The sequence below is a fragment of the Macaca fascicularis genome, chromosome 16 (assembly GCF_037993035.2).
Source record: "Macaca fascicularis isolate 582-1 chromosome 16, T2T-MFA8v1.1".
NCBI classification, from domain to species: domain Eukaryota; kingdom Metazoa; phylum Chordata; class Mammalia; order Primates; family Cercopithecidae; genus Macaca; species Macaca fascicularis.
This window is the reverse complement of record NC_088390.1, coordinates 74,143,078-74,170,923: the sequence shown is the minus strand read 5'-3', so window position 1 is coordinate 74,170,923 and position 27,846 is coordinate 74,143,078. Positions and strand designations below refer to the sequence as shown.

The window sequence follows — 27,846 nt, the reverse complement described above, 5'->3', positions numbered from 1 at the left end:
CTGTTCATTAACGGCCACATGTGTGACTAAAGTTTACATACAGTGCCTGACCTAAAACGCAGCCTGTCACTACTGCAAGGTAAATTCAGCCGTCAGGATTCTTTCTGTAAAGCTGGGCTGTAGACTCACACCTGAAGTTTTCATTTGTCCTAAAGGACAGGGGAGATGGCGGGAGGCAAGCATGTGCCTGTGTGAGGACCCCTCTCTGCCTGCTTGTGGCAGAAGAGGTCCCTGCAGAAGACACATTGCAAATGTGTGAAAGATGAGCTGTGGAACAAATGAGCAGGGGCAGTTTCTGAATCTGGTAAAATTACATTCTTGCTAGAATCACTGCTTCAATGGTTGTTTTTTATTAAAAGAAAAACAATTCAAAACACATAAGAAATTAGACTTTTATCAATACACAAATAATTTTACTTAAAATCAACCCAGCTACATATTTTTAAAAAATTGCAGAACCTCTCCGCACCAATGTCCACAACCTAGAATAGGTTCGTGTGAAACCTGTAGTCCTACCCCGGAGCATCAGTAAGTGATGGTCCAGGTACTCACTGACACGTTTCTCCTGACACCGAGATGGTCGCAAACAAAACACCGTTCTTGCCTGGATGAAGCAAGAGTTCACATAAAAGAGCTTTATAAAATGTCTATGAAGGAGAGTTGGTAATATCAGAAGAGCTCCAGCACTTCAATTGAATATAATCCTCTATTATTCTTTTCTTGATTTAATTTCTGTAGCTCCCGAAAACTTACTTCAATCTTGTTGAGCTCGGAATAAACAGATATCTAAAGAAAAAAGTTTCAGAGTAACTTTTACCATAATGTCTACATAGAAACAAATCTTCCATGACTATTAGTAAGTAAGGACAAATTTTAAGAATAAATTGTAATTCAGGTGATACTTAGGTACAAATAAAATCAGTGTATATCAAATAATCACAAACCTGAGATTTTACAAGCTTGTAAAGATTTATCAGTAGCCTCTTTGCTTCTGGCATCATTACTACAACAGTAAAATTTGCATCCAGAAGTAGACATATCCAATCCATAATCTGAAAATGAATAGGAAAAGGAAAGTTAAGATTTTAAATTTAACTTCAGGTTAATTCACTTTACCAAGTCCATAAATATATCAGACAGTTATGAGAAAAATAAGTCTTTATTAATAAAATCTGAACATTTTAATTTAGAGATGGAGGAATTTCTACGAAATATAAAAAGGCTCATTTCTGGCTTTTAAAACATCTATTTTAATTAAGAAAATATTTTAGAGACGGGAATCTTGCTATGTCACCCAGGCTGGAGTAGGAATGCAGTGGCACAACTCATAGCTCACTGGAGCCCCCAAACACCTGGGCTGGAGTCCTGCCTCAGCCTCCCAGAGTAGCTGCAATCATCCAGAGCTGTTGGGATTACAGACGCACCACAATACCTGGCTAATTTTTAACAATTTTTGTAGAGATGGGGTTTTGCCTTATTGCCAAGCTGGTCTTGAACTCCTGGCCTCAAGCAATCCTCCAACCTCAGACTCCCAAAGTGCTAAGATTACAGGCTTGAGACATCGCGCCTGGCCAGTAGTTGCCTTTTTATTTTTAAAAATTTTAGTTTTTAGTTTCGATAATTTTCAGTTACAAAACAAAATAACCATTCATCTTCTATTCTGCAAGATACATTTTTCCCCAAGGACAAGGTGTTGTGTATTATAGATGAGCTACCATAAACTAGAATTATTACTAAGCATTTATAAAAGTTTCTTATGTAGTCCTACATCTTCCAATGGTGTAGTTAACGTGCAACTATCAAAGCACCCAGGAAACTGGTTATCCATTTGGGAGGGGGAGCTGATCCCTATGGAACTCCTTATTCCAGATTAAATTCTATATGTATCAAAGAGTTAAACACAAGAAATAAAACCATGTAGCAGGGAAAGCTGGTGACTATTTTCATAATCTTAGAGTGGGAAGGGCCTTAAACATAACATAAGCCATAAAGAAGTCATACAGGAAAAGTTTAATTAATTTTAATAGCATGAAAGTGTCTGTCAAAAATTATACTAGAGAATAAAAAGACAAATAACTTACAATGCATTTGATAGAAAAAGGCTAATTTCCTTAATATAAAAGAAACTTCTTATAAACCAAAAGACAGGAAATGCAATAAATATATGGACAAAGAACCCAACTAGGCAGATTCACAAAAACAAATATAAATGGACAAGAAATGGTTCCCTTCTCTCATTATCAAAGAAATGCAAATTAAAATGAAGTAACACCTGTTACCCATCTGATTGGCAAAGAGTAAGTTTGACAAAACTGGGTGTCAGTAAGAATGTGAAAAAGAATGCTTCAGACCTTGCTGGTGGTAGCTGTCACAACTCTTCAGAAAGTCTGGCATTTTGAAAACTAAAAATGCATGTACCATTTCATCCAGTAATTTCTCTTGTGGGAATTTATTCAACAGGCATTCTCATAAATATACAAGAATATCTGTATAAAGATGCCCACTGAAGATTTACGACAGCAAAAAATGGTAAACAATTTAAATGTCCATCAATAGAGGAATGATAGATACATTAATTTATATTTGTAAAATGAAATAGTATGCATTGGTTAAAAGGAATGAGGCAGATGTATGTCTATTGGTCCAAGAAATGTCTGATACAATGCTGAGTGGGCTGGGTGCAGTGGCTCACACCTGTAATCCCAGCACTTTGCGAGGCTGAGGCGGGTGGATCATCTTGAGGTCGGGAGATTGAGACCAGCCTGGCCAACATGGTGAAATCCTGTCTCTACTAAAAGCACAAAAACTAGCTGGGCGTGGTGGTGGGGACCTATAATCCCAGCTACTCAGGAGGCTGAGGCAGGGGAATCGCTTGAACTTGGGAGGCAGAGATTGCAGTAAGCCAAGATCACACCACTGCACTCCAGTCTGGGTGACAGAGCAAGGCTCTGTCTCAAAAAAACCAAAAACAAAAACAGAAACAAAAAAAGCAAGCCGGGCGCGGTGGCTCACGCCTGTAATCCCAGCACTTTGGGAGGCCGAGGCAGGCGGATCACAAGGTCAGGAGATCGAGACCACGGTGAAACCCCGTCTCTACTAAAAATACAAAAAATTAGCCGGGCGCGGTTGTGGGCGCCTGTAGTCCCAGCTACTCGGGAGGCTGAGGCAGGAGAATGGCGTGAACCCGGGAGGCGGAGCTTGCAGTGAGCCGAGATCGCGCCACTGCACTCCAGCCTGGGCGACAGAGCGAGACTCCGTCTCAAAAAAAAAAAAAAAAAAAAAAAAAAGAAACAAAAAAAGCAAAAAACTACTTAAAAATTTAACTTATTTTTAGGCCAAGTAAGTGTCTCATCCCTGTAATCCATATGCTTTGGGAGGCCAAGGCAGGAGTTAAGCCCAGCAGTTTGAGACCAGCCTGGGCAACATAGAAGTCCCTGTCTCTACAAGAAAATTTAAAATAAAAAAACTGTATTTTGGCCGGTTGTGGTGGCTTACACTTGTAATCCTAGCACTTTGGGAGGCTGAGATGGGCAGATCACCTGAGGTCAGGAGTTTGAGATGACCCTGGTCAATATGGTAAAACCCCATCTCTACTAGAAACACAAAAATTAGCCGAGCGTGGTGGTGCATGCCTGTAATCCCAGCTACTTGGGAGGCTGAGGCAGGAGAATCGCTTGAACCCGGGAGGCAGAGGTTGCAGTGAGCTGAGACTGTGCCACTGCATTCTAGCCTGAGACAGAGTGAGACTCCATCTCAAAAAAGGAAAAAAAAATGTATTTTCATGTGGTGTGGTGGCATGCACCTGCAGTCCCAACTACTTGGGAGGCTAAGCGGGGAGGACTGCTTCAGGGCAGGATCTGCACCAAACTATGATTCCCACTGCACTCCAGTGTGGTTGACTGAGTGAGATCTTGCCTTCTTGAAAAGGAAAAAAAAAAAAAGTTATTTTTTAAATGAAGAAGAGCCAATTTAAGTGTTTAAAAATCCTTTGTTAGAATAACATATTACCAAACCAAAACAATTTATTGCTTCTATGTGCGAAGGTTGATCTTGAGCCTGCGGGGAGCAAGCTGGCCCCAGATTTCTCCAAGTCCACATTTCTTTGCCTCCAATTCTTACATGTCCAAAGACAAGGAACTATAGACATGCCTTTGTAGGAGGGTAAATACATTATTTTTAAATGTTTCTTACTGTTTTTTAAATAACTATTTTTTTTTTTGAGATAGAGTTTCACTCTTGTCGCCCAGGTTGGAGTGCAGTGGTGCCATCTGGGCTCACCGCAAGCTCTGCCTCCTAGGTTCAACTGATTCTCCTGCCTCAGCCTCCCAAGTAGCTGGGATTACAGGCATTTACCACCACACCCGGCTAATTTTGTATTTTTAGTAGAGACGGGGTGTCTCCATGTTGGTCAGGCTAGTCACTAACTCCCGACCTCAGGTGATCTGCCCACCTTGGCTTCTCAAAGTGTTGGGATTACAGGCATGAGCCACCGTGCCCAGCATAAGTATTTTTTTTTTTTTTTTCTGAGACAGAGTCGAGCCACCGTGCCCAGCATAAGTTTTTTTTTTTTTTTTTCTGAGACAGAGTCGAGCCACCGTGCCCAGCATAAGTATTTTTTTTTTTTTTCTGAGACAGAGTCTCACTCTGTCCCCAGGGTTGGAGTATAGTAGCACAATCTTGGCTCACTGCAACCTCTGTCTCCCTACTTCAAACGATTCTCCTGCCTCAGCTTCCCGAATAGCTGGGACTACCAGTGCTTGCCACCATGTCCAGCTAATTTTTGTATTTTTAGCAGAGACGGGGTTTCACCATGTTGGCCAAGATGGTGTCAATCTCTTGACCTCGTGATCCGCCCGCCTCGGCCTCCCAAAGTGCTGGGATTACAAGCGTGAGCCACCGCGCCTGGCCTATAAGTATTATTATTATTATTATTTTTTGAGACAGAGTCTCGCTCTGTCACCCAGGCTGGAGTGCAGTGGCGTGATCTCAGCTCACTGCAAACTCTGCCTCCCAGGTTCACGCCATTCTCCTGCCTCAGCCTCCCGAGTAGCTGGGACTACAGGCACCCGCCACCTCGCCCGGCTAATTTTTGTATTTTAAGTAAAGACGGGGTTTCACTGTGTTAGCCAGGATGGTCTTGATCTGTTGAGCTTGTGATCCGCCTGCCTCATCCTCCCAAAGTGCTGGGATTACAGGCGTGAGCCAGCACACCCGGCCAGTATTATTTTTAAAGAGGGACCACCATGGGATTCTCTGGGAATATTTTTTCACTAACCTTTATTCTCTTATTCCTTTTTTTTTTTTTTTTTTTGAGATGGAGTTTTGCTCTTGTTGCCCAGACTGGAGTGCAGTGGCACGATCTCGGCTCACTACAACCTCTACCTCCTGGGTTCAAGCAGTTCTCCTGCCTCAGCCTCCCAAGTATCTGGGATTACAGGCATGCATCACCATGCCTGGCTGATTCTGTGTTTTAAGTAGAGATGGCGTTTCACCATGTTGGCCCAGCTGGTCTCAAACTCCCGACCTCAAGTAATCCTCCTGCCTCGGCCTCCCAAAGTGCTGGGATTACAGGTGTGAGTCACCAGGCCCTGCCTATTCTCTTAGTCTTAAGAGATTATTAAGGGGGCAACTTATATTATCAGCTCCTTCCTGTTGTCTCCCATCAAGGCTAAGGAAATTCTTGGAAAAGGGTCATAATGAAGAATCAGGAATTTAAGATAAATTAAAATTCTGTGGTGTAGAATTATGGATCTAGAAATCTATTAAATGAGAGACTCCCCATTTCTAACTGCAGTGGTTTGGTTTTATGAGGGAAGAGATTCTTATGGCCTAGAAAACAAGAAGAATGAATGCAGGTGCTGACCTTGAATACAACTTTTTTTTTACGAATTTTTCCCAGCACCAAATCAAAGTAAAAACATAATCTCACCTGGTTCAAGGTAGGTGGGTGTATTCCAGGAAGAGTCATAGTAGCATTTTCGCTACACTTCAGATACAGGAAATACAAATACTTGAGAAACAGCTGGGTGGAAAAACAATGGACAATTTATCACTTTGATAGAAAAAATTTATCTTATTATATAAACCCATCACGAAGACTGAAAAAAATGTTCAATTTAACTATACATCAAACAAATACACCAGACATCTGGAGACACAAAAATGAATAAAATGCAGTTCCTCCCATTAATGAGGAGCTCATCTGGTTTGGGGGTAGTGGTGGTGATGAGCTCATTGTTTGTAAATAATAGGTAGAGAAGACAGAACCCTTCTCTCAGCAATTCTTTTTAGTGTTTATTCATGTATAACTTAGGAAGCTTAACTTGGCCTTCAAGTTTGGCACAAGGAATATGCCATGGTCTATCACCCTAGAATCGCTCGAGTTTTCTCAGCACAATTTTTTGCCATGAGAGCTGGGCAACCTCTTATTCACATGAAAGAATCTGATAACCTTTAGAATGCCCTAACAGCTGGTTACAGTTAAATAGCAAAGTTTAAACCAGAAGTAAAATTCTATACAACTTGTATGAACACTTACTGTGATATGCTGTGCTGGGATGTCTTTCAAATGAGGCAGAAGAAATGTTTCGCTATATGCTGAATGAAGAATTGCATTACTTAGGACTAAAGGAAAATCTTACTTCAATAAATAGAAGCTATTCTATTGAACTTATGAGTAACTTCCTTCCTCAATGTTAGTTTTCTAAATTTATACAAAAGTTTTACGTCTCTAAAAGACCTCTATGGCCAAACACTCTCCTAATCATCGGAGATCATGTGGAATACTTTAATTGGTATTTATTCACAATACTGATCTTCAGAATTGATAGAGCTTCTGTGTTAGTATAGCTGCTGCTGCTGCTTCTTTTTAAAACTGATGTAGAGATGGGGGTCTAGCCATGTTGCCCAGTCTGGTCTCGGACTCCTGGGCTCAGACAATTCTCCCACCTTGGCCTCCCAAAGTGCTGGGACTACAGGCATGAGCCACCATGCCCAGCCTAGTTAAATTAAACAGGTTTAAGTAAACCTTACTTAATGTAGCATTGAACATAATCTATTTTCAAACAGAAACAAAACACAATTGGAAAAGGAAAGAAAAACCTTACATTACTGAGTTACTCCTTAGTTATTGCTTGGCATATAACTATACCCTATAAAGAGAAACAGACGGATGCTCTATGTCAAAGGATACAGTAGAGCTGCTCTTTTTGGTACCACAGGGCATGAAGTGCTCTCCTTTGTTTCGTCCTGAGGCTTTTTATTTAACTCTTGATCACAGTTACTGCATTTATCTTCTTCAGGACTGAAGCCATTTTGGAGAATTTCAGTTTGCTCTTCCATTTTCTCATCATGCACAGAATTACTATAGTCAAAAACTGACTCCATACTGACATCTGTTTCTTGAAGACTGTCATCACCAATGCTACAATGTTAATTGAAAGCAAGAGGTTAATCCTTATCACCAAACTTTTGGGAAAAATTTCATTTCCTAAGCATCAAAATTTTGGAAATCAAACAATGTAACAGATTATAAATGTAATGAAGAAAAAGGACCACTGGAGTCTAACTTACCTCAAGAAAATTTTTAAGCAAGCACAGGTGACTGATTCAGGAATGTCAGGGAACTGTTGTAGACAGAGTTGTAACAACTGTACATCTTTCTTTATTAAGGCAATCTCCATTAAGTCGGGGCACAAACTAAGACAAAAAAATCTGAATCACTATTACATATTAAGAAAAATCTCAACTGCAGATCATTTATAAGCCTTTTCAGAGTTCCAGAAGATTAGAACTATAAAAAACAAGGTCAGAAGAGTTATGCACGTACAGTGTGGTACACACAAACAGCTACCTGTAAGAAAGCACATGCGTTTGGATAAGCTGCATCAGACAGTTCCGGGGATAAAATGACGGTTCTGCTTTACACCTTTCCAGAAGTCCTGTTACTGTGTCCCCAATGACAGTATGAAAGTCAGGTGTCTGCTTCAGAGCCAAAAATTTCCGTACTTCTACTTCAATGTGTTTTTCTGAATCTTCCTGAAAGGGCAGAATTCAAGAATTCAGTTTGGCACATAACGAATGTCACTCCGAACTTGAAAGTTTCCTAGCACAACATTTTCTCAAATGACTAACAGTTTTCATGCATTCCTGCAAAGCTGAAGCTGACACTGCAAAGTTAAATGAGAAAGAGAGAAGACTAACACCATATCAATCTCATGAGGTGATAGCGAGCATCAAAGAAGCCAAAATATTGGATCAACTCTGACACCCTTAAGATACTACACAGATGTTAGCTATAGCTATCGCTATCAAGATGATCATAACAATAAGACAGAATAGAGATTAGATGTGATTTCTTTGAAACACTTGAGTTGTTTTTCATATTATTTATTTACCATTATGGTTGACAAAAGTTGTTTGGATGGTGGAACCTCTGGCTGTAAACTCACTTCAATTTTTCGTCTCCTTAACTGGAATTAAGTAAACCGATTAGGATCACAAAACAATGTAAGAGATCCAATATACATTTAGAGGGCTATGAAACACCCCAAAGCACACTTTTGCTCTCATCAAAAACTTTTAAAAGTAAATATAACTAATAGACAACTTGGGGCATTTCTGGATAAAGAATGTGAGGTTACTGGGTTCAAGCCTCAAACTGTCCTGTCATTAAAGTCAAAGCTATAAGAGTTGTAAGGATATGATTCATTAAAATAATTCAGTCTTTTTCTGTTTTTCAACATTTGCACTAACATTTCAATTTCAACTACGAAACTTACAATTCTTCTTGACTGCTCTGAGTTTTGGAATCCAAGTCCACATCCTTGAGGTGTTTCCCAGTTTACAAAACGGGGCATGACATGAGCTCCTAAGAAAATGCAAAATGCACAATTTCTGGAATGTTTCGACTTACTGATTTTTGCCCAACTAAACAATTAAAAAAAAAAAACACTCCTACAATTTAAGAGAGGCTTTAAAAGTCCGTGTAATTCTACTGATAACCTCAGATAAGTAAACCATAACACAGTAAAAAGGCTGTATGTCCAACAACATGAAGCTAACAGATGAGGCCATCAGTAAACAAGGGAGGACGGAGGTATTACTGATTTTGTTTAGGAGTTCTCCCATTGCCCCAAAAGTCAGAAGATCACTGGCATTCAAAACAGTATAACTCTTCAGCTTGCAGTAGAACCTGCAATTTGGACTGTTCACAAGTTTTAAACTTTTTGTTTTTCCTTTTTCTGTGGAGAATGGGGTCTATGTTGCCCAGGCTGGTCTTGAAGTCCTGGGCTCAAGCTATCCTCCCACCTCTGCCTCCTTAAGTGCTGGGATTACAGGGATGAGACACCGTGCCCAGCCTGTTCACAAGTTTCAATAAACAGTGGTAAATTTCAAAATTAAAAACAAGCTTTACAAATAGAAGGCTGTGGTAATCTATATGAAACTAGAGGTTAATAAAATGGTTTGTATTAATAAAACAAGCGTAAGTTTCTACCTGGATCTTGACCATGTTTGAGTTTTCCAAGAGCACCTGCTAATGATGACACTTCACACTTGTATGGAATCACAGTCAGAGATTTTCCATGTAGCATAAATAAATTTTCTCCATAATACCAGAGCTACAAAAAAGTTATCAAAAACATAAGCAAAGTTTTTCTCTTCTAAGGTCTGACTCAATAAAGCCTTATCACTTACTGTATAAGCTCTCAGTATTAAAAACAAGGCAAAGTAAGCAACTTCCCAGAATAATTTTCTTTTTTTTTTTTTTTTTTTTTTTTTTTTTGAGACGGAGTCTTGCTCTGTCGCCCGGGCTGGAGTGCAATGGCTGGATCTCAGCTCACTGCAACCTCCGCCTCCCGGGTTTACGCCATTCTCCTGCCTCAGCCTCTTAAGTGACTGGGACTACAGGCGCCCGCCACCACGCCCGGCTAATTTGTTGTATTTTTTAGTAGAGACAGGGTTTCACCGTGTTAGCCAGGTTGGTCTCGATCTCCTGACCTCGTGATCCGCCCGTCTCGGCCTCCCAAAGTGCTGGGATTACAGGCTTGAGCCACCGCGCCCGGCCCCAGAATAATTTTCTATGTAGAACTTATTAAATAGGCTCTTATTTTTGCTCAAGTCTGAATGAAGCATAATTTAAATACTTTCAACTCAGAAGAATCTAATCAACATACACATTTTAAAAACCTCAATTGTTTAAAATTAATGTGGTCACTATTATACATCTATTAACATAATAACTACCAAGGCTACTATAGCATGGGCAAACTTCTAATGCACTAAATTTACAAACCAGAATTTAACACCTTATATCTTATGATTGTAAAAATAAGACAGGTATGTGAAAAAAAGTCTGACGGAACAAGGAAATATTTGTAATAATAAATAATAAAATGATAAAATAAAATAAGTTGTAACAAAAAAGTGTGAGTTTATTCACAATAAAAAATTGTGAATAAATTTGTTAAAATTACTTGTTTACATATAAATTATAATTAAATTGTATGCTGAGAAACCTTCTCTTTATCCTCAAATTAAAACTACCAAAACATCCTATTGCCTTGATTTACATTTTATTTGTATATGAATATTCATTCACTAAGTAACTAAAACTTACTGTGCACCTTGGTAAGCACTGAAAATACACTGGAGAAAAAAACTCACCAGGAACCCTGCCTCAGGAAGTGCACAGTCTTCCCAGCTTCCATTTTAATTCTTTTAAGTATTTTTATGTAATTTCATGGTAACATTTAACACATAATCTAAAAGACCAGTTTATTAGGAAAAGTAACAGCTTGAGGGTATAGTTCAAAATACATAAGTAAAAAGACAAAACCAAAGAGCAGCTAAAAACAAAAGCTGTTAAATAGCCAATTGTTCTGGCAATAATTTAGAATTTTGGAAGTGATTTCAACAATAACCAAACTAAACATAATCCCTCAGGTAAAAAATAATTCTTAATTTGATCAATAACTGCCAAGCTATTTACTTATTTATTTACAGAGATGGGATCACACTGTGTTGTCCAGGCTGGACTGTAGCAGCTCTTCACAGGCACAATCATACAGCACTGCAGCCTTGAACTCCTGGGCTCGAAAGATATTCCCACCTCAATCTCCTCAGTAGCAGGGACTACAGATACACACCACCACACCTGGTGTGAAAAGCTGCCAAAATATTTAGGTCCGAAGAGATCTCTTCCCTTACAGCACATTTACTAGGCACAAAAATAACTACATTTCTGAAGCAGGGGGATCACTTGAGCCCAAGGGTAAAAGACCAGCCTGGGCAACACAGTGAGGTCCCATCTCAAAACAAAACAAAGCAAAACACAACAAAATAACTAAATCAGAGAAAGTACTTAAGTGAAAAAACTTACTTGACCACTGGTCCCTTGTGGTAACTCTTTTGAAGTCTGTAGTGTTTGAAATTTTATGTTCCATACAGAGAGGCATTCTATAAAATAAGACATAAATTCAGAAAGAGTCCCAAATATAAATATATGATATTTTGGGGAAGGGGGGAGTTATAGTTAAATATATACATTTTGCTTTATTTAGTATAGAAATGTATTATGAAGACAGTGATTGCCACAGGAGCTGGAAGAAATGAGAGCTCCTGGTAAGAAGCAGCCTGGAAAGGCCGGGCGCAGTGGTTCACGCCTGTAATCCCATCATTTTGGGAGCCTGAAGCAGGCGGATCACGAGGTCAGGAGATCGAGACTATCCTGGCTAACACGGTGAAACTCCGTCTCTACTAAAAATACAAAATTAGCCGGGTGTGGTGGTGTGCATCTGTAGTCCCAGCTACTCGGGAGGCTGAGGCAGGAGAATGGCATGAACCTGGAAGGCAGAGCTTGCAGTGAGTGGAGATCATGCCACTGCACTGCATCCTGGGCGACACAGCGAGACTCCATCTCAAAAAAAAAAAAAAAAAAAAAAAAAAAAACAAAGAAGCAGCCTGGAAAGGTGAGCCCTGAGGAAGGGAGGGCTTTATGAATCAGGAATAACAATGAAAAACAACCAACAAAGAAAAGCCCAAGACCAGATGGCTTCACTGGTAAATTCTACAAATTTAAAAATTAACACTAATCTTCCCAAACTCTTTCAAAATATAAAAGAGCAGGAAATACTTCCTAAACTCACTCAGGCTTTGGGATGCTCTGATACCAAAGCCAGACAAAGACACTACACAAAAAAACTACAGAGCAATAACCCCATGAGTATAGATGCAAAAAGAAAATCCTCATCAAAATACCAACAGACCAAATCCAAGGGGAATCCATGACCAAGAGGGGTTGATTCCAGGAATGAAAGGGTTGTTAACAGAAGAAAACCAATCAGTGTAGCATGTACATCAACAGAACAAAGGGAATAACCATATGATCACCTCAGCTGACACAAGGCATTGTAGAATCTCTTTCATAAAAAAAAAAACAAAAAAACAAAAAAAAAAACCTCAGAAAGCTAGGAAAGAAGAAGGAGCTTTCTTAACATGATAAAGGGCATCTATGAAAAACCCACAATTACCTTCAGTCAACAGTGAAAGACTAAATGCTTTCCCCCTAAGATAAGCCAAAAGACAAGGGTGCCTGCTCTGCCCTCTTCACCACTGCTATTCTACACAACTATCATTACACTGAGTGGTTAAAAACTGAAAACTATCCCCCTAAAATAAGGAACAAGAGAAGGAGGCTTATTTTTACCACTGCTATTCAAGTTCTAGCCAGAATAATTAGGCAAGAAGAAGAAAAACAAAAATCCAATTTTTGTTTGTTTTGAGACAGTCTTACTCTGTCGCCCAAGCTGGAGTGCAGTGGCACGATCTCTGTTCACTGCAACCTACCTCCTGGGTTCAAGTGATTCTCCTGCCTCAGCCTTCCAGTAGCTGGGACTACAGGTGCATGCCACCACACCCGGTTAATTTTTGTATTTTTAGTAGAGACGGGGATGTCACCATGATGGCCAGGTTGGTCTCGAACTCCTGACCTCAGGTGATCCACCCATCTCAGCCTCCCAAAGTGCTGAGATTACAGGTATGAGCCACCACGCCCAGCCAAAAATCCAAATTTAAATGGAGGTAAAACTAACTCTATTCACAGATGACATGATCCTGTATAGAGAAGAATCCACAGCAAAAGATTAGCATTAATAAACAAATTCAGCAAGGTTGCAGGGTACAAGATCAACATACAAAAATCAGATGCTCCTATATACTAAAAACAAAAAGCAAATCAAGAAAAAAAATTCCGGCTGTGCATGGTGGCTCATGCCGGTAATCCTAGCACTTTGGGAGGCTGAGACAGGCGTATTGCCTGAGCTCAGGAGTTGGCGACCAGCCTGGGCAACACAGCGAAACCTCGTCTTTACTAACATATAAAAAATTAGCCGGGCGTGGCAGCATGCACCTGTAGTCCCAGCTGCTCGGGAGGCTGAGGCAGGAGAAATGCTTGAACCTGGGAGGCAGAGGTTGCAGTGAGCCAAGATCACGCTACTGCACTCCAGCCCTGTGACAGAGTAAGACTCCATCTCTAAAAATAAAAATAAAAAAGAGAAAAATAATACCATGTATATTAGCATCCAAAAGAATAAAATACCTAGGAATAATTTTTTTTTTTCAGACGGAGTCTTGCTCTTATTGCCCAGGCTGGAGTGCAGTGGCGCGATCTTGGCTCACCGCAACCTCCACCTCTCGGGTTCAAGTGATTCTCCTGCCTCAGCCCCTGCCCCCACCAAGTAGCTAGGATTATAGGCGTGTGCCGCCACACCCGGCTAATTCTGTAGTTTCTTTCAATAAAGAAGGTGTTTCTCCACGTTGGTCAGGCTGGTCTGGAACTCCTGACCTCGGGTGATCTGCCCACCTTGGCCTCCCAAAGTGCTGGGATTACAGGTGTGATTACTGCGCCCGGCCCCTAGGAACAAATTTAACCAAGAAAGTGAAAGCATTGTACACTAAAAGTTATAAAACATTGCTGAATGGAATTAAAGAAGACATAAACAAATAGAGACATCCTGTGTTCAGCAATTGGAAGACTTAATATTAAGATGGCAATACTGCACAAAGCAACCTACAGGCTCAGTTCAATCTCAATCAAAATTCCAACAGTCTTTTTTGCAGAAATGGAAAAGCCAATCTTCAAAATCACATGGAATAATTGCAATTATTCCGTTGGCCTAAACAGCAAAAACAAACTTGAAAAAGAAGAACAAGGCTGGAGAGCTCATACTTCCTGATTTCCAAACTGCTTATAAAGTTAACAGTAATCAAAACAGTGCGGTACTGGCCCAGTGTAACAGACTGAGAGTCATCTAGGGCCAAATGATTTTTCAACAAAGGTGCCAGGACCACTGTGGTGCTGGGACAACTGGAGAGCCACATGCAAAGGAACAAAGTTAGTCCCTTATTTTACACTATACACAAAAATAACTCAAAATGAATCAACAACCTAAATATAAGAGCTAAAACCAAACATTCTTTGAAGAAAACGTGGGGATCCGTCTTTATGACCTTGGATTTGGCTATGGATTCTTGGATGTAGAACCAAAAGCACAAGCAACCAAAGAAAAATAAAAATTGGACCTCATGAAAATTAAAACTTTTGTGCACGAAGGGACATTATCAACAAAGTGAAGACAACCTATGGAATGGCAGAAAATATTTGGAAATCATATGTCTGATAAGGGTATAGTATCTAGAATATATAAAGAACGCTTAGAATTCAACAACAAAACGACAACCTAATTTAAAAATAGGCAAAGGACTAATATAGACAATTCTCCAAAGAAGACACATAAATAGACAATGAGCATATGAAAAAATGTTCAACACCCTTAGTCATTAGGGAAATGCAAATCAAAACAGAAATGAAGTACTATCTCACACCCACTAGAATGGCCAGAATCCAAATTATGGAAAAACAGCCACATGTGAGCAAGAACACAGGGAAACTGGAACCACTGTACAATGCTGGTGGGAATGTAAAATGGTTTAGCCACTGTGGAATTCGGCACTTCTTCAAAAAGTTGAACACAATCAATAACGAAGAGAATAACTAAAATGCTTGCAAAGCAAAGCAATGACAAATGCTTGAAGTAATGGGTACCCCATTTACCCTAATGTGATTATTATGCATTGCATGTCTGTATCAAAATATCTCATGTGTCCCTTAAATACATACACCTATTATGTACCCATAAACATTAAAAAATGAAAAGCTAAACATGGAATTAACATATGACCTAATAATTCCCCTGCTAGGTATATATCCCAAAGAATTAAAAACTGGTACACAGTGGGGCCGGTGGCTCATGCCTGTAATCCCAGCACTTTGGGAGGCCGAGGCGGGCGGATCACGAGGTCAGGAGATCGAGACCATCCTGGCTACCACGGTGAAACTCCGTCTCTACTAAAAACACAAAAAATTAGCCAGGTGTGGTGGCTGGCGCCTGTAGTCCCAGCTACTCAGGAGGCTGAGACAGGAGAATGGCGTGAACCCGGGAAGTGGAGCTTGCAGTGAGCCCAGATCACACTACTGTACTCTAGCCTGGGCAACAGAGCGAGACTCTGTCTTAAACAACAACAACAACAACAACAAACCGGTACACAAATACATGCACACCAATGTTCACAGCATTATTCACAATAACCAAACGGTGGAAACAGCTGAAATATTCATGAATGAACAGATAACAAACTGTGTTATATATATACAATGGAATATTACTCTGCCACGAAAAGGAATGAAACACTGATACATGCAACAATGTGGATGAACCTCAAAAACATTTGGCCAGCCAGATGTGGTGGCTCTTGCCTGTAATCCCAACACTTTCAGAGGCTGAGGCAGGAGGAGCTCATAGCAAGACCTCAGTGCTACTAAAAACTAAATACAAAAACAAAAATTAGGCTAAGTCTAAGTCAAAGAAGCCAGACACAAAAAGTATTGTATGATTTCATTTACACAAAATATCCCAAAAAGGTAAATCCACAGAAGAATGCAGATTGGTGGTTGCCTGGGGTAGTGGACAGAGGAGAATGAGGGGCAACTGCTTAATGGGTCCAGAGGTTCCTTTGACATGATGAAAATGTTTTAAAACTAGACAGAAGTTGGCCAGGTGCAATGGCTCACGCCTGTAATCTTTTTTTTTTTTTTTGAGGCGGAGTCTCGCTCTGTCGCCCAGGCTGGAGTGCAGTGGCCGGATCTCAGCTCACTGCAAGCTCTGCCTCCCGGGTTTACACCATTCTCCTGCCTCAGCCTCCCGAGTAGCTGGGACTACAGGCGCTCGCCACTGTGCCCGGCTAGTTTTTTGTATTTTTTAGTAGAGAAGGGGTTTCACCGGGTTACCAGGATGGTCTCGATCTCCTGACCTCGTGATCCACCCGTCTCGGCCTCCCAAAGTGCTGGGATTACAGGCTTGAGCCACCGCGCCCGGCCCACGCCTGTAATCTTAGCACTCTGGGAGGCTGACGTAGGTGGAGCACTTGAGGTCAGGAGTTCGAGACCAGCCTGGCCAACATGGTGAAACCCTGTCTCTACTAAAAATACAAAAAAATTAGCCGGGTGTGGTGGTGGGCGCCTGTAGTCCCAGCTTCTAGGGAGGCTGAGGCAGGAGAATGGCATGAACCCGGGAGGCAGCGGAGCTTGCAGTGAGTGGAGATTGCGCCACTGCCCTCCAGCCTGGGCAACAGAGTGAAACTCCGTCTCCAAAAAAAAAGAAAGAAAAAAATTAGCAAAGTGTGGTGGCACATGCCTGTAATCCCAGTTACTTGGGAGCCTGAGGCAGGAGAATCGCTTGAACCTGGGACACAGAGGTTGCAGTGAGCCAAGATCCTGCCATTGCACTCCAGCCTGGGCAACAAGACTAAAACTCTAAAAAAAAAAAAAAAAAAAAGACCTAGACAGAAGTAGATGCACAACAAATACCAGTGACTTGTTCACTTTAGTTAATTTTTCGTCTATAAGGGCCTACCAAAAATTAAAGATAAATGAAAGTAAAAAATGAAAAAAGAAATGAAAGAGCATTAAAAATTTTAAAAAACAAAACGATTAATTTTATGTTATATGAATTTCATCTTAATTTAAAAAAGCAGAATAGATGTTCATGTCTGGCAATAGGAGAGTGATGAAGCACACTGTGGGGCCGCCCTTCAGTGAAATATTATGCAGCTATTCAAAAAGCAAGGAAGATTAAAAAATAATATGATATGGAAAGATCTCTGAGAGATCTTGGCCAGGTGAATAAACAAGGTACACAACTGTTATGTATTGTGTGCTAGCATACATAGGAAGAGGGGAAAAACCCTTAAGTAGTAGTATTTCCTCATATATGGACCAATAAAACCATAGAAAGGGACGCAGAAAACTCTATAGTAGTTAGTGGGGTTTTTTGGCAGGGAGGTAGAGCAGGAATAAGAGAGGAAGATGGGAGGAGAGAGAGGAGAAGCACAGCTTAGTGAAGTGGTGAAGAGTCAGGACTTAAGAGCAGCAGGGTACATGGCTTAACAGAGTTCACCTGTTCGGGCTGAATCCTAGTTCCACTACTTAGTTACCTCATACCTCAGTTTCCTGTTTTGTAAAGGGGAATGGTAACAACTTTATTTCCACCCATATGGTTGTTAGAGGAGTAAATGATACAAATAATGAGATAATCTTAGTAAAGTGCCAGGCACATGGTATAATTACACTATAACCAGGAGCTCCTGCCTTTTTTTTTTTTTTTTTTTTTGAGACAGAGTCTCACTCTGTTGACCAGGTTGAGTGCATAGTGCAATCTCGGCTCAACGCAACCTCCATCTCCCGAGTTTGTGCGTCAACAAGCCCAGCTAATTTTTTGTATTTTCAGTGGAGACATGGAGTTTCACCATGTTGGCCAAGCTGGTCTCGAACTCCTGGCCTCAAGCAATCTGCCCGTCTCAGCCTCCCAAAGTGCTGGGATTACAGGCGTGAGCTACTGCACCCAGCCTTGCTCCTATCTTAATAATAAGCAGGAGAAACAGAACAAAGTACACAGGTGAGGATGGGCGTATCAAGTGTGTGGTCAATAGAGAGCCTCGCCTGAATAAAACTGAGGGTTCTTGCTCAGAATTTGGGAGAATAGGTTGGAAAAGGTGGGTCTAGGCTATGAAGGGACTTATGCTAAACGATAGAGTCTGAGTTTTCTAGTGAAGGCTGGGGTCTGCGATCCTGTACTGGCAAGGAGCAATCGTGTTTTTCATGACTGACTAGGAAGTCTGGAGTGGAGTTGGTGGGTAAGGAGGCGAGGTGGTGATGAGAATCCTGTTCAGAAGTCACGGAGATCAAAGGTACACTATTAGTTCCCACATTTCAAGGTGTACATGTCCAGTCGATTTCCATGCTGTGAAATGTTGCCAAGAATCCAATCCTCAAACGCAAGGCTTACTAATGTTGCAAATGCCTGCAGGCTAGTATGATGGTGACTAGTATATTCACCATTTTTATTTATTTATGACATTATAATTATGAGCATGGTGGTGATACCAAGAAGTGTTTTTGAAAGATTAATCAATGCAAAATAAAAATAAAAAACCAATTCAAGAAGAATTGGGAAGGTACAAAAAAATTAAGTATGCTGATAAAGAAAATGAATTAGTCTGGGTAATAACAAAATGAAAAAGAAAAGAAGAGTAAAAGGTACACTGTGAAGGAAACATACAAAGGCCTTCGTAATGAACTGGATGTCAGTTACCCTTAGAAGCTGCTTGTGGACTTCCTAGGACTGCGATGTGATCCTGATCCAGGGCAGTGAGTGCAACTCCATTTCGAGTGTTACCAGATACAACAGCCTTGAGCAGCAGTGATCTAACTAAGGTCTGATTTTTTTCTGGGTCAGTTGGACGTATTGGTATCAAGGTTTCATATATACAACCATCAGAGCCTGTTGGAAATAAGCATTTGTTGCTGGTTATTGAAGGATATTTCTATATCTAGTATAGGTAAATGTACTAGATTGTTTATAATATTTTACCAATTTGATAAAAGAGCCAACCAGAAAAATAAACAATCCCCTCACAGTGCTTTCTCTTAAAGAATACTACAAATTTAAACTGGGGAAAGGAGTATTATCAAGAAAAATCTTAGTAAGAAATGTAACAGTCAAGAAAAACTGTAAATATCTGCAATAACAAAATATTGAGGGGGACTGCCAAGAATATAGATCATCTAGTCCCTAAAAGGATATATCCCTCATTAGAAAGTAATTAGCATCTGGTCTAGATATTACATTTCTTTTTTGTTTGTTTTTGTGAGACAGGATCTCACTCTGTGACCCAAGACCATATTGCAGTGGTGTGATCATGCTCACTGTAGCTTGAACCTACTGGGCTCAAGTGATCTATCTTTCCACGTCAGCCTCCCAAATAGCTGGGACTACAGGTGCACACACCTCACCCAGCTAATTAAAAAAAATTTTCTTTTAGAGATAGAGTCTTGCTATGTTGCCCAGGCTGGTCTCCAACTCCTGCGCTCAAGCAATCCTCCTGCCTCAGTCTCCCAAAGTGCTGGGATTACAGGTGTGAGGCACCGTGCTTAGTCTATTATAATTCTTCCTATCTAATCACCCTGAAAATCTTATGAAATTGCTCTTTCTTGTGGTCCAACTGAATTTTGGCAGTTTCATGTGGTTCTACCTATTGTTTTTTTTGTTGTTGTTGTTGTTTTTGAGACGGAGTCTTGCTCTGTCGCCCAGGCTGGAGTGCAGTGGCCTGATCTCAGCTCACTGCAAGCTCCACCTCCCGGGTTTACGCCATTCTCCTGCCTCAGCCTCCCAAGTAGCTGGGACTACCTACCGTTACATAAAGATTTATATGACCCTTTGGTTCACACTTCTTCCCTTCAAAGTTCATTAAGCTAAACATTAAGTACATTCCAATAACCCCCAAGATATGAAAATGACAGGAGCCTTTTAAAAAATAGCCACTGAAAACATTTGCACACTGAAAAACTTCACAAAGATTTTTAATTGTGATAATATGGAAATGTTTCCTATGTATTGCTCTTGTTTATTTCTCCTTCACTTTCTCAGAACAACTTCAAAAGCAGCCATGAAGGGTGGAGGGCAGAGGGTACTACATAGACTTTTTTTTCCTTCCCCGCCCTAGAGGCCTAAGACTGGGGTTATACTTTAGACCATTTCATAAAGGTAGACTCTAAGGCATTACAATCTATAATAAAAAGCAAGTGGCATGGGCCAAAGCTGCTGTTAGTCTCCTTTTGCCCATCTGTCTCAGTCACTATTCAAGGAAGGGCACACTAAATCTAATGGTTGGAAAAAAGGAGCAGAGGGGCCATTCAATGCCAAGCATAGACAGTTTATGGTTCACTAACTACACTCTCAAAGAATCTGGGCCTTATCAGCTAAAAGGTGATGTTTCTTTTTCATTGGTATTAATATTGTTACTTATTGCTTATGATAATTTTTTTTTTTTTTCCGCTGAGACGGAGTCTTGCTCTGACCCCCAGGCGGAAGTGCAGTGGAGCGATCTTGGCTTAATGCAAGCTCCGCCTACTGGGTTCACGCCATTCTCCTGCCCAGCCTCCCGAGTAGCTGGAACTACAGGCGCCCTCTACCACGCCCAGCTAATTTTTTGTATTTTTAGTAGAGATGGGGTTTCACTGTGTTAGCCAGGATGGTCTCGATCTCCTGACCTCGTGATCCACCCAACTCGGCCTCCCAAAGTGTTGGGATTACAGGCACGAGCCACCACGCCCGGCCAGCTTATGGTGAATTTTGACAAAGCAATGTTAGAAAAGGATGCTATACCTAAAGTACTTCAATAGGCCCTCAAAACACAGGATCGCTGATTTAATGCATGGCCAGACATGCAAAGTACAAAAGGCAAATGCATGGGCCGGACAAGGTGGCTCACGCCTGTAATCCCAGCGCTTTGGGAGGCCAAAGCGGGCAGATTACCTGAGGTCAGGAGTTTGAGACCAGCCTGGCCAACATGGTGAAACCCTGTCTCTACTAAAAATACAAAAATTAGCTGAATGTGGTGGTGGGCGCCTGTAATCCCAGCTACTCAGGAGGCTGAGGCAGGAGAATTGTTTGAGTCCGGGAGGCAGAGGCTGCAGTGAGCAGAGGTTGTGCCACTACACTCCAGCCTGGGCGACAGAGCGAGACTCCATCTCAAAAAAAAAAAAGAAAAAAAAAGTGAAGGCATGAATGCTGTAAGGAAGCACAAAAATGGCTGTAACTGAATGCTTCACAAAGTCTAAGATTCAAAAACAGACATTATCCGATAACATTCCTCTATTTATAATCTCTGAAAGTTCAAAGAAAGAAAACTTACTTAATGACATCAAAGAGATGAATTTCCGATCTACAGATGCAGTAAAACTCTCTATAACAGAGTTTTCATCTTGTCCAAGTAAGAGTGTATATTTGGTTAAGATACGTGAGTTAAACATTTGCACGTAAGCAAAGTAATTTCCATGCTGCAAAAAAAAAAAGGTTATTTTATAAATATTCCCATTTCAACCAAGTATTTTAACATATGTCAAAACCAGAAGTTGTCACCCCATTCTAATTACATCAATGAGTCCTTAAAAACATCTTATCCAATTAAATTTATTTGTTTGTTTTGAGACAGGGTCTTGCTCTGTGGCCCAGGCTGGACTACCGTGGTGTGATCTCGGCTCATTGCAACCTCCACCTCCTAGGCTCACACAATCCTCCCACCTTGGCCTCCCGAATATCTGGGAATACAGGTGTGCGTTGTCATGCTCCAGTATTTTTTTTTTTAATAGAGATGAGGTCACCACACCCAGCCTTAAATTTAAAAGGTTATAAAAAAGTTACAGGCTGGACGTGGTGGTTCATGCCTCTAATCCCAGCACTTTGGGAGGCCGAGGTGGGTAGATCACAAGGTCAGGAGCTCGAGACCAGCCTGACCAATATGGTAAAACCCCGTCTCTACTAAAAATACAAAAATTAGCCAGGCGTGGTGGCGGGCGCCTGTAGTCCCAGCTACTTGGGAAGCTGAGGCAGGAGAATCACTTGAACCCGGGAGGTGGAGGTTGCAGTGAGCTGAGATCGTGCCACTGCACTCCAGCCTGGGTGACAGAACAACACTCCGTCTCAAAACAAAATAAAAAATAAAAAGTAAAAAAAAATTAGAGATATTCTGAGAGAATAAGGAGTCCCATTTTAATTCAAAAAATAATGGTTTTGCACCGGGCATAGTGGTTCACGCCTGTAATCCTAACACTCTGGGAGGTTGAGGTGGGCGGATCGCCTGCGGTCGGGAGTTCAAGACCAGCCTGACCAACATGGAGAAACCCCATTTCTACAAAAAATACAAAATTAGTCGGGCGTGGTGGTGCATGCCTGTAATCCCAGCTACCAGGGAGGCTGAGGCAGAAGAATCACTTGAACCCGGGAGGAGGAGGTTGTGGTGAGCCGAGATCGCGCCATTGCACTCCAGGCTGGGCAACAAGAGCAACAGGAGTGAAACTCTGTCTCAAAAAATAAATAAATAAATAAATAAATAAATAAAGGTTTTGAAATTTCACAGCTGGGCTCAATGGCTCACACCTGTAATCCCAGGACTTTGAAAGGCCAAGGCAGGAGGATCCCTTGAGCCCAAGGAGTTTGAGACCAGCCTGGGCAACACAGTGAGACCCTGTCTCTACAAAAAATAAAACATAAGCCGGGATGATAGTGCATGCCTGTGGTCCCAGCTACTCGGCAACTCGGCAGGCTGAGGTGGGAGGATTGCTTGAGCCAGGAGGTTGAGGCTGCAGTGAACCATCATGGCACCACTGCTCTCAAGCCTGGGTGACAGGGCAAGACCCTATCTCTAAAAAAAAAATTTTTTTTAAAAAAGAAATTTCACAAAATGGGCCAGGAATTGAAGATACCACTTACTTTTTCAGTAATAAAAATTAAAACAGGATGCCTGAATACTATGAAAAATTTTGTCCATCTACAAAAAAAGAAAAAAAGAAAAAAGAAAAATTATATAATGCAAAAATCACCAGCTGGGAGACACATATCAATCAAAATTTAATCAATGTTTTCATTAAATATTTTTTAGAACCAGAGAGACATCAGAGAACACTTAATTTGGCATTTTGAAACACATACCACCAGGAATACGTGTTTGTCAAATGCGGCTCTGGATTAAATGCAGGTTGTTGAACTCCCCAGATGATAATGTGAATTTTAAAGTTCCAAGAGGGGAGATGCAGTGCTTCCCAAAATTAAATTGACTCCCCTACCTCATTTTTTTCAGAGTTACTTTTGGGACTCATGTTCTGAGGAAAACATTAAGATCTCAATACAGAGGAAGCTGAGGCATAGTTATTGGCTGCACAGTTTGTGGCAAAGCGGCAACTAGAGCTCAAATCCTCCAAAGATTTCCCTCAAAACAGTTGCTCACACCTTAGAGGTATTCATCAGGTCAGTCTAATCTATAACTCGTTACTGTCCATGTTGTAAGTACCAGTCTGAACTCTGACTTTTAGAAAATGAGTTTCTACCAGGTAGACCTGGAGAAAACAAGTCAATGAACAGGAAATGTGATGAAATAAAGAGGATCAGAAAGACGTGAAATCATGAAGTGTCCTTCTATCCCTTGATGAGTCATTTTTCCAGTTTTATTTCAGAATCTGGGAATGCAGAGGTCTTAACACACACCATGATTTCACTAACACGATACACTTTTAGCCAGGCGACAAGGATGGGAGCTTGGTAGTCAGGGCAATATGACAGAAACAAAAAGATTTTGGTCTTTTGGGATAACCCATTTCATCCTCAGATAACTGAGTATCCATTTCTGTCAAGACCTCATATGACTCTATGGTTTCTTCAATCATCATGCCCAGAGGCTTTTTGGGATCTTATTTTTAGTCAATGTTTTATAAGTGACTTTTAATTAGGTTACTTTCATTATATTTATAACCAATACTTTTGAACAAGGCAAAAAAATGTTCAGTGCATTTTTATTTTGATAAATTTACTTACAAGTACTGGTACTTACTTAATCACTTCTTCATCAGAGATAACAGTTTCAATTTTCTGCTGGGGGTCTGCAAGCAAGGCCTCTAAACCACGAACAGCACCCTCCTTGAAGAGCACCAAGGGTTCTGTCCCTTGCACTGAAAGTATCCTATATACTTCAGCTGACAACTGGAAGAACATACAAAATTTTAATTTTTATTCTAAAACAGTGTATACCTAATATAATAAGATAATGATATTTAGAGAAGGCTTTTTTTTTTTCTGAGATGGAGTCTCGCTCTGTTGCCCAGGTTGGAGTGCAGTGGGGCGATCTCGGCTTACTGCAAGCTCCGCCTCCCGGGTTCACGCCATTCTCCTCCCTCAACCTCCTAAGTACCTGGGACTACAGGCGCCTGCCACCACGCCCGGGTGATTTTTTTGTATTTTTAGTAGAGAAGGGGTTTCACCGTGTTAGCCAGGATGGTCTCAATCTCCTGACCTCATGATCTGCCCTCTCGGCCTCCCAAAGTGCTGTGATTACAGGCGTGAGCCACCGTGCCCGGCCGCGGAGGCTTCTTTTTAAGTGACTGCTTTGTTTTCATTTTGATTTAGTTTTGCTTTGTAACTATGTATGGTTCCAAAATCTAATCTACAACACAAACACATTTAGACTTTTTCTCTTATCCTCTCTACCTAGTCCCAACTTTAATCTGTAAGTTCATTTTTGGTTTATCCATTGTGACTACTAGAGGTTAGACTAAAACCTGGGTTTCTTAAAAATGGGGAAGATACAAATAAGCCATTCATGCAGAGGTACATGCAATTCTGATGTTAGATAAGAACTGATGCCACAATTAAAACTACAGCCCGCAATTCCAGAAAAAGAAGTTAACACTGTGTGTGAGGAAAACAACAACAAATAAACCCCCACTGTTTAAAATTCAGGATTATGTTAAGAATTTCAAGGTAAATGAAAAGACTGGAGCCAGGGAACAGCTTGAGCCACCGCGCCCGGCCTGTGAGCCACTTCTAAAATGTGCCAATTATATTTAGACATTTAGAACTGAAATAACTTTCAAGATTAACCTAGTTTAAGATACTCATTTTATAAGTAAGAAAAAATGCACACACTCTAGGTCATTAGTAGAACATACACAGCTAGTCATGTTTTGATTTGATTTTTTACTGTATTATATGCCACTCTTAAAAATGTACAATACGCCGGGCGTGGTGGCTCAAGCCTGTAATCCCAGCACTTTGGGAGGCCGAGGCGGGCGGATCACGAGGTCAGGAGATCAACACCATCCTGACTAACACGGTGAAACCCCGTCTTTACTAAAAAATACAAAAAAACTAGCCGGGCGAGGTGGCAGGCGCCTGTAGTCCCAGCTACTCGGGAGGCTGAGGCAGGAGAATGGTGTAAACCTGGGAGGCAGAGCTTGCAGTGAGCTGAGATCCGGCCACTGCACTCCAGCCTGGGCGACAGAGCGAGACTCCGTCTCAAAAAATAAAAAAATAAAAATAAATAAATAAATAAAAATGTACAATACATGAAACTTGCAGGGTCTACCTATTCTAAGAAAAGGTACAGGAAGTTCATTTTGCGCTCACAAAAGACATACTCCAAACATCCAAACTCATGGAAATAAGTGTAAATTTCTCATTCATGAATTATATAAATCCTCATCTCCTTAACTCATGGAGACATGTTACCAAGATATACTGTAAGGTAATTAGAATGAAAACCTGATTAGGACCTTATGCTTATTTTCCCAGAAGTATTAAAATAAATAACACATACTTTATTATAAATGATTCTAATTCACCAATAAGCTAAATAAATATGTTGGAAAATTCAAAGACTTACTGTAGCTTTAAACACTTTATCCAGGTTTACATCTTCATTATTCCATATTCTTAAAACCTTAAATCAAAACATACTAGTTAAAAACTATTCTATTCTCCATTTACATATAATAAAAACAAATAGTTAATAATCAACATTTATGTTGTATATATTATATAAAAGTTTTAAAACTCACCTTATTATCGTGTACAACAATATACTCTCTAGTTTGAAAGTTGCACACAGCTGGACATGTTATAATTTGACCTTGTTTCACTGACCAGCTCCCCAAGGGTTTCTGATCAGAAACCTAATGAAATTAAGATAAATACAATATTAAGTCAAATATTAAAAGCAATTAAATTTATAATCAATAAAAGTAACCATTAAAATGACAGCATTTAAAAAATTTACTGGCTAGTTGCAGTGGCTCACGCCTGTAATCCCAGCACTTTGAGAGGTCAAGGTGGGCGAATCACAAGGTCAAGAGTTCAAGACCAGCCTGACCAACATGGTGAAGCCCTGTCTCTACCAAAAATACAAAAATTAGCCAGGCGTGGTGGCGCGCGCCTGTAACCCCAGTTATTCGGGAGGCTGAGGCAGGAGAATCGCTTGAACCCAGGAGGCAGAAGTTGCAGTGAGCCAAGATCGCGCCACGGCGCTCCATCCACCTCGGCCTCCCAAAGCTCTGGAATTACAAGCACACGCCACCGAGTCCGGCTAATTTTTGTATTTTTAGTAGAGACAGTAGTTCACCATTTTGGCCTGGCTGGTCTCGAACTCCTGAACCTCAGGTGACCCACCCATCTCGGCCTCGCAAAGTTCTGGGATTACAGGCGTGAGCCACCGCGCCGGCCAAAACTTTAAAAGGGTAGTTAAAATGAAAATATAACTATGTTCCTAAATAAGTAAACAAACAGCCCTTTGTTAAAAAACAATAGTACATTTAAAATTGATTATATTAGGCCTCTGAATAGAGGCATGGGAAGTTATGCCTTTAAACAGGGGCATGGGAAATTAAGTAGACATCTGGGATCATGTCTATCCAATTCCAATCAGTCGCTGTATTCCTATGTAGGAACTGCAAAACTGCAAACGTACTTGACAGCCCAAGTAAAACCCAAGAGTCAGCAGAGTCAAAACAGTACAGGGAGCTGTTGGCAACCTGTTCTCGAAACGTCAAAGCAGATAGCTAACTTCTTTAAAACATAGAAAACTATGTTCAGCAGCCCAGATAAAAGTAACTGCTTTCCATGCGACCACCAAAAGCAAGCTTAGAAAGTGTTCCCTATCAGGCTTTAGGCTGAAATGGGGGCAGGACTTGCAGATTTTCCTGGGACTCAACTCCAGGATTCACAGCGTGAACCAGAGATGCCAACAGACAAGCCACTTGGAGTCAAGATTCTTACCGAGCTATCAAGAAAGTCCCTTACCCTCTAAAATTGTCCCTCCCTACAAAGACAGGGGTGTGAAGTGTAGACACGGCTAAACCACTATTCCCACTCTTGTCAGTGTCATCCTACCCCGCCCAAACAATCTCCGTTCCATCCTCCCGCGGGCAGCTAGGACGATAAAGACCCCAGGAGGGAATCTTAGCAATACCATCTCCGCCAGTTCCGAAGCAAAAGCACAGGTTCTTTTTCTTTTCCGAGTCTAACCCACGTGCACTCAGACGGTCTGCCCTTGCAAGTCGGAAATATGCCTTTACAGGAGGCCAAGCAAGCCAGATTCTAGACCTCACTCAGCGTTCCCGACAGGCCCAGCCGGCTGTCTGTTAAGCCTTCTCCACGATCTCTTTCTGAAGCTGTGAGAAACTCGAGCTCGAGCTCCGCGCTCAGAAAGGGGCGAGAAGGCAGTCGGGGCGCTCCCAATCCTACTGCCTTCACCTTATAGAGGATGACTGTCCTGCCGCTGTCTGTCACTAGAAACTGGTCTGTTTTGTCGCTCTGCTCCACGCCTAGGAGTCCTTCAGGCCCGGCGCTCAGGACCACCGAAGACAACGTGAATTCTTCCTCCAGCGCTGCCATTTTGAGCAAACCT

The 27,846-nt window shown here is 41.1% G+C and overlaps 1 protein-coding gene and 1 non-coding gene across 11 annotated transcripts; both read right to left on the bottom strand.

The window, feature by feature from the left end:
- Positions 1–329: 329 nt before the first annotated feature.
- Positions 330–27,846, bottom strand: NOL11 (nucleolar protein 11). Of its 10 annotated transcripts, none has more exons than XM_005584760.5 (18): positions 27,409–27,846; positions 26,003–26,116; positions 25,828–25,884; positions 24,001–24,149; positions 22,887–22,944; positions 21,310–21,454; positions 18,708–18,896; positions 11,381–11,457; positions 9,497–9,620; positions 8,781–8,869; positions 8,397–8,471; positions 7,853–8,037; positions 7,573–7,698; positions 7,193–7,423; positions 6,539–6,617; positions 5,930–6,022; positions 945–1,052; positions 330–786 (listed from the first exon to the last, which is right to left on the bottom strand). In XM_005584760.5, the coding sequence occupies exons 1-18, from the start codon at positions 27,409–27,411 to the stop codon at positions 670–672; spliced, it is 2,019 nt and encodes a 672-aa protein (XP_005584817.3). In that variant the 5' UTR covers positions 27,412–27,846; the 3' UTR covers positions 330–669. The 10 variants fall into 10 exon arrangements, with proteins under 10 accessions (XP_005584817.3, XP_005584815.3, XP_073876316.1 ...); XM_005584758.4 differs by having other exon boundaries at positions 27,693–27,846; XM_074020215.1 differs by lacking the exon at positions 8,397–8,471.
- LOC123569627 (small nucleolar RNA SNORA38) lies at positions 4,032–4,162 on the bottom strand. Its single transcript, XR_006693442.2, has one exon. It is a non-coding gene; the product is annotated as a small nucleolar RNA SNORA38 (small nucleolar RNA).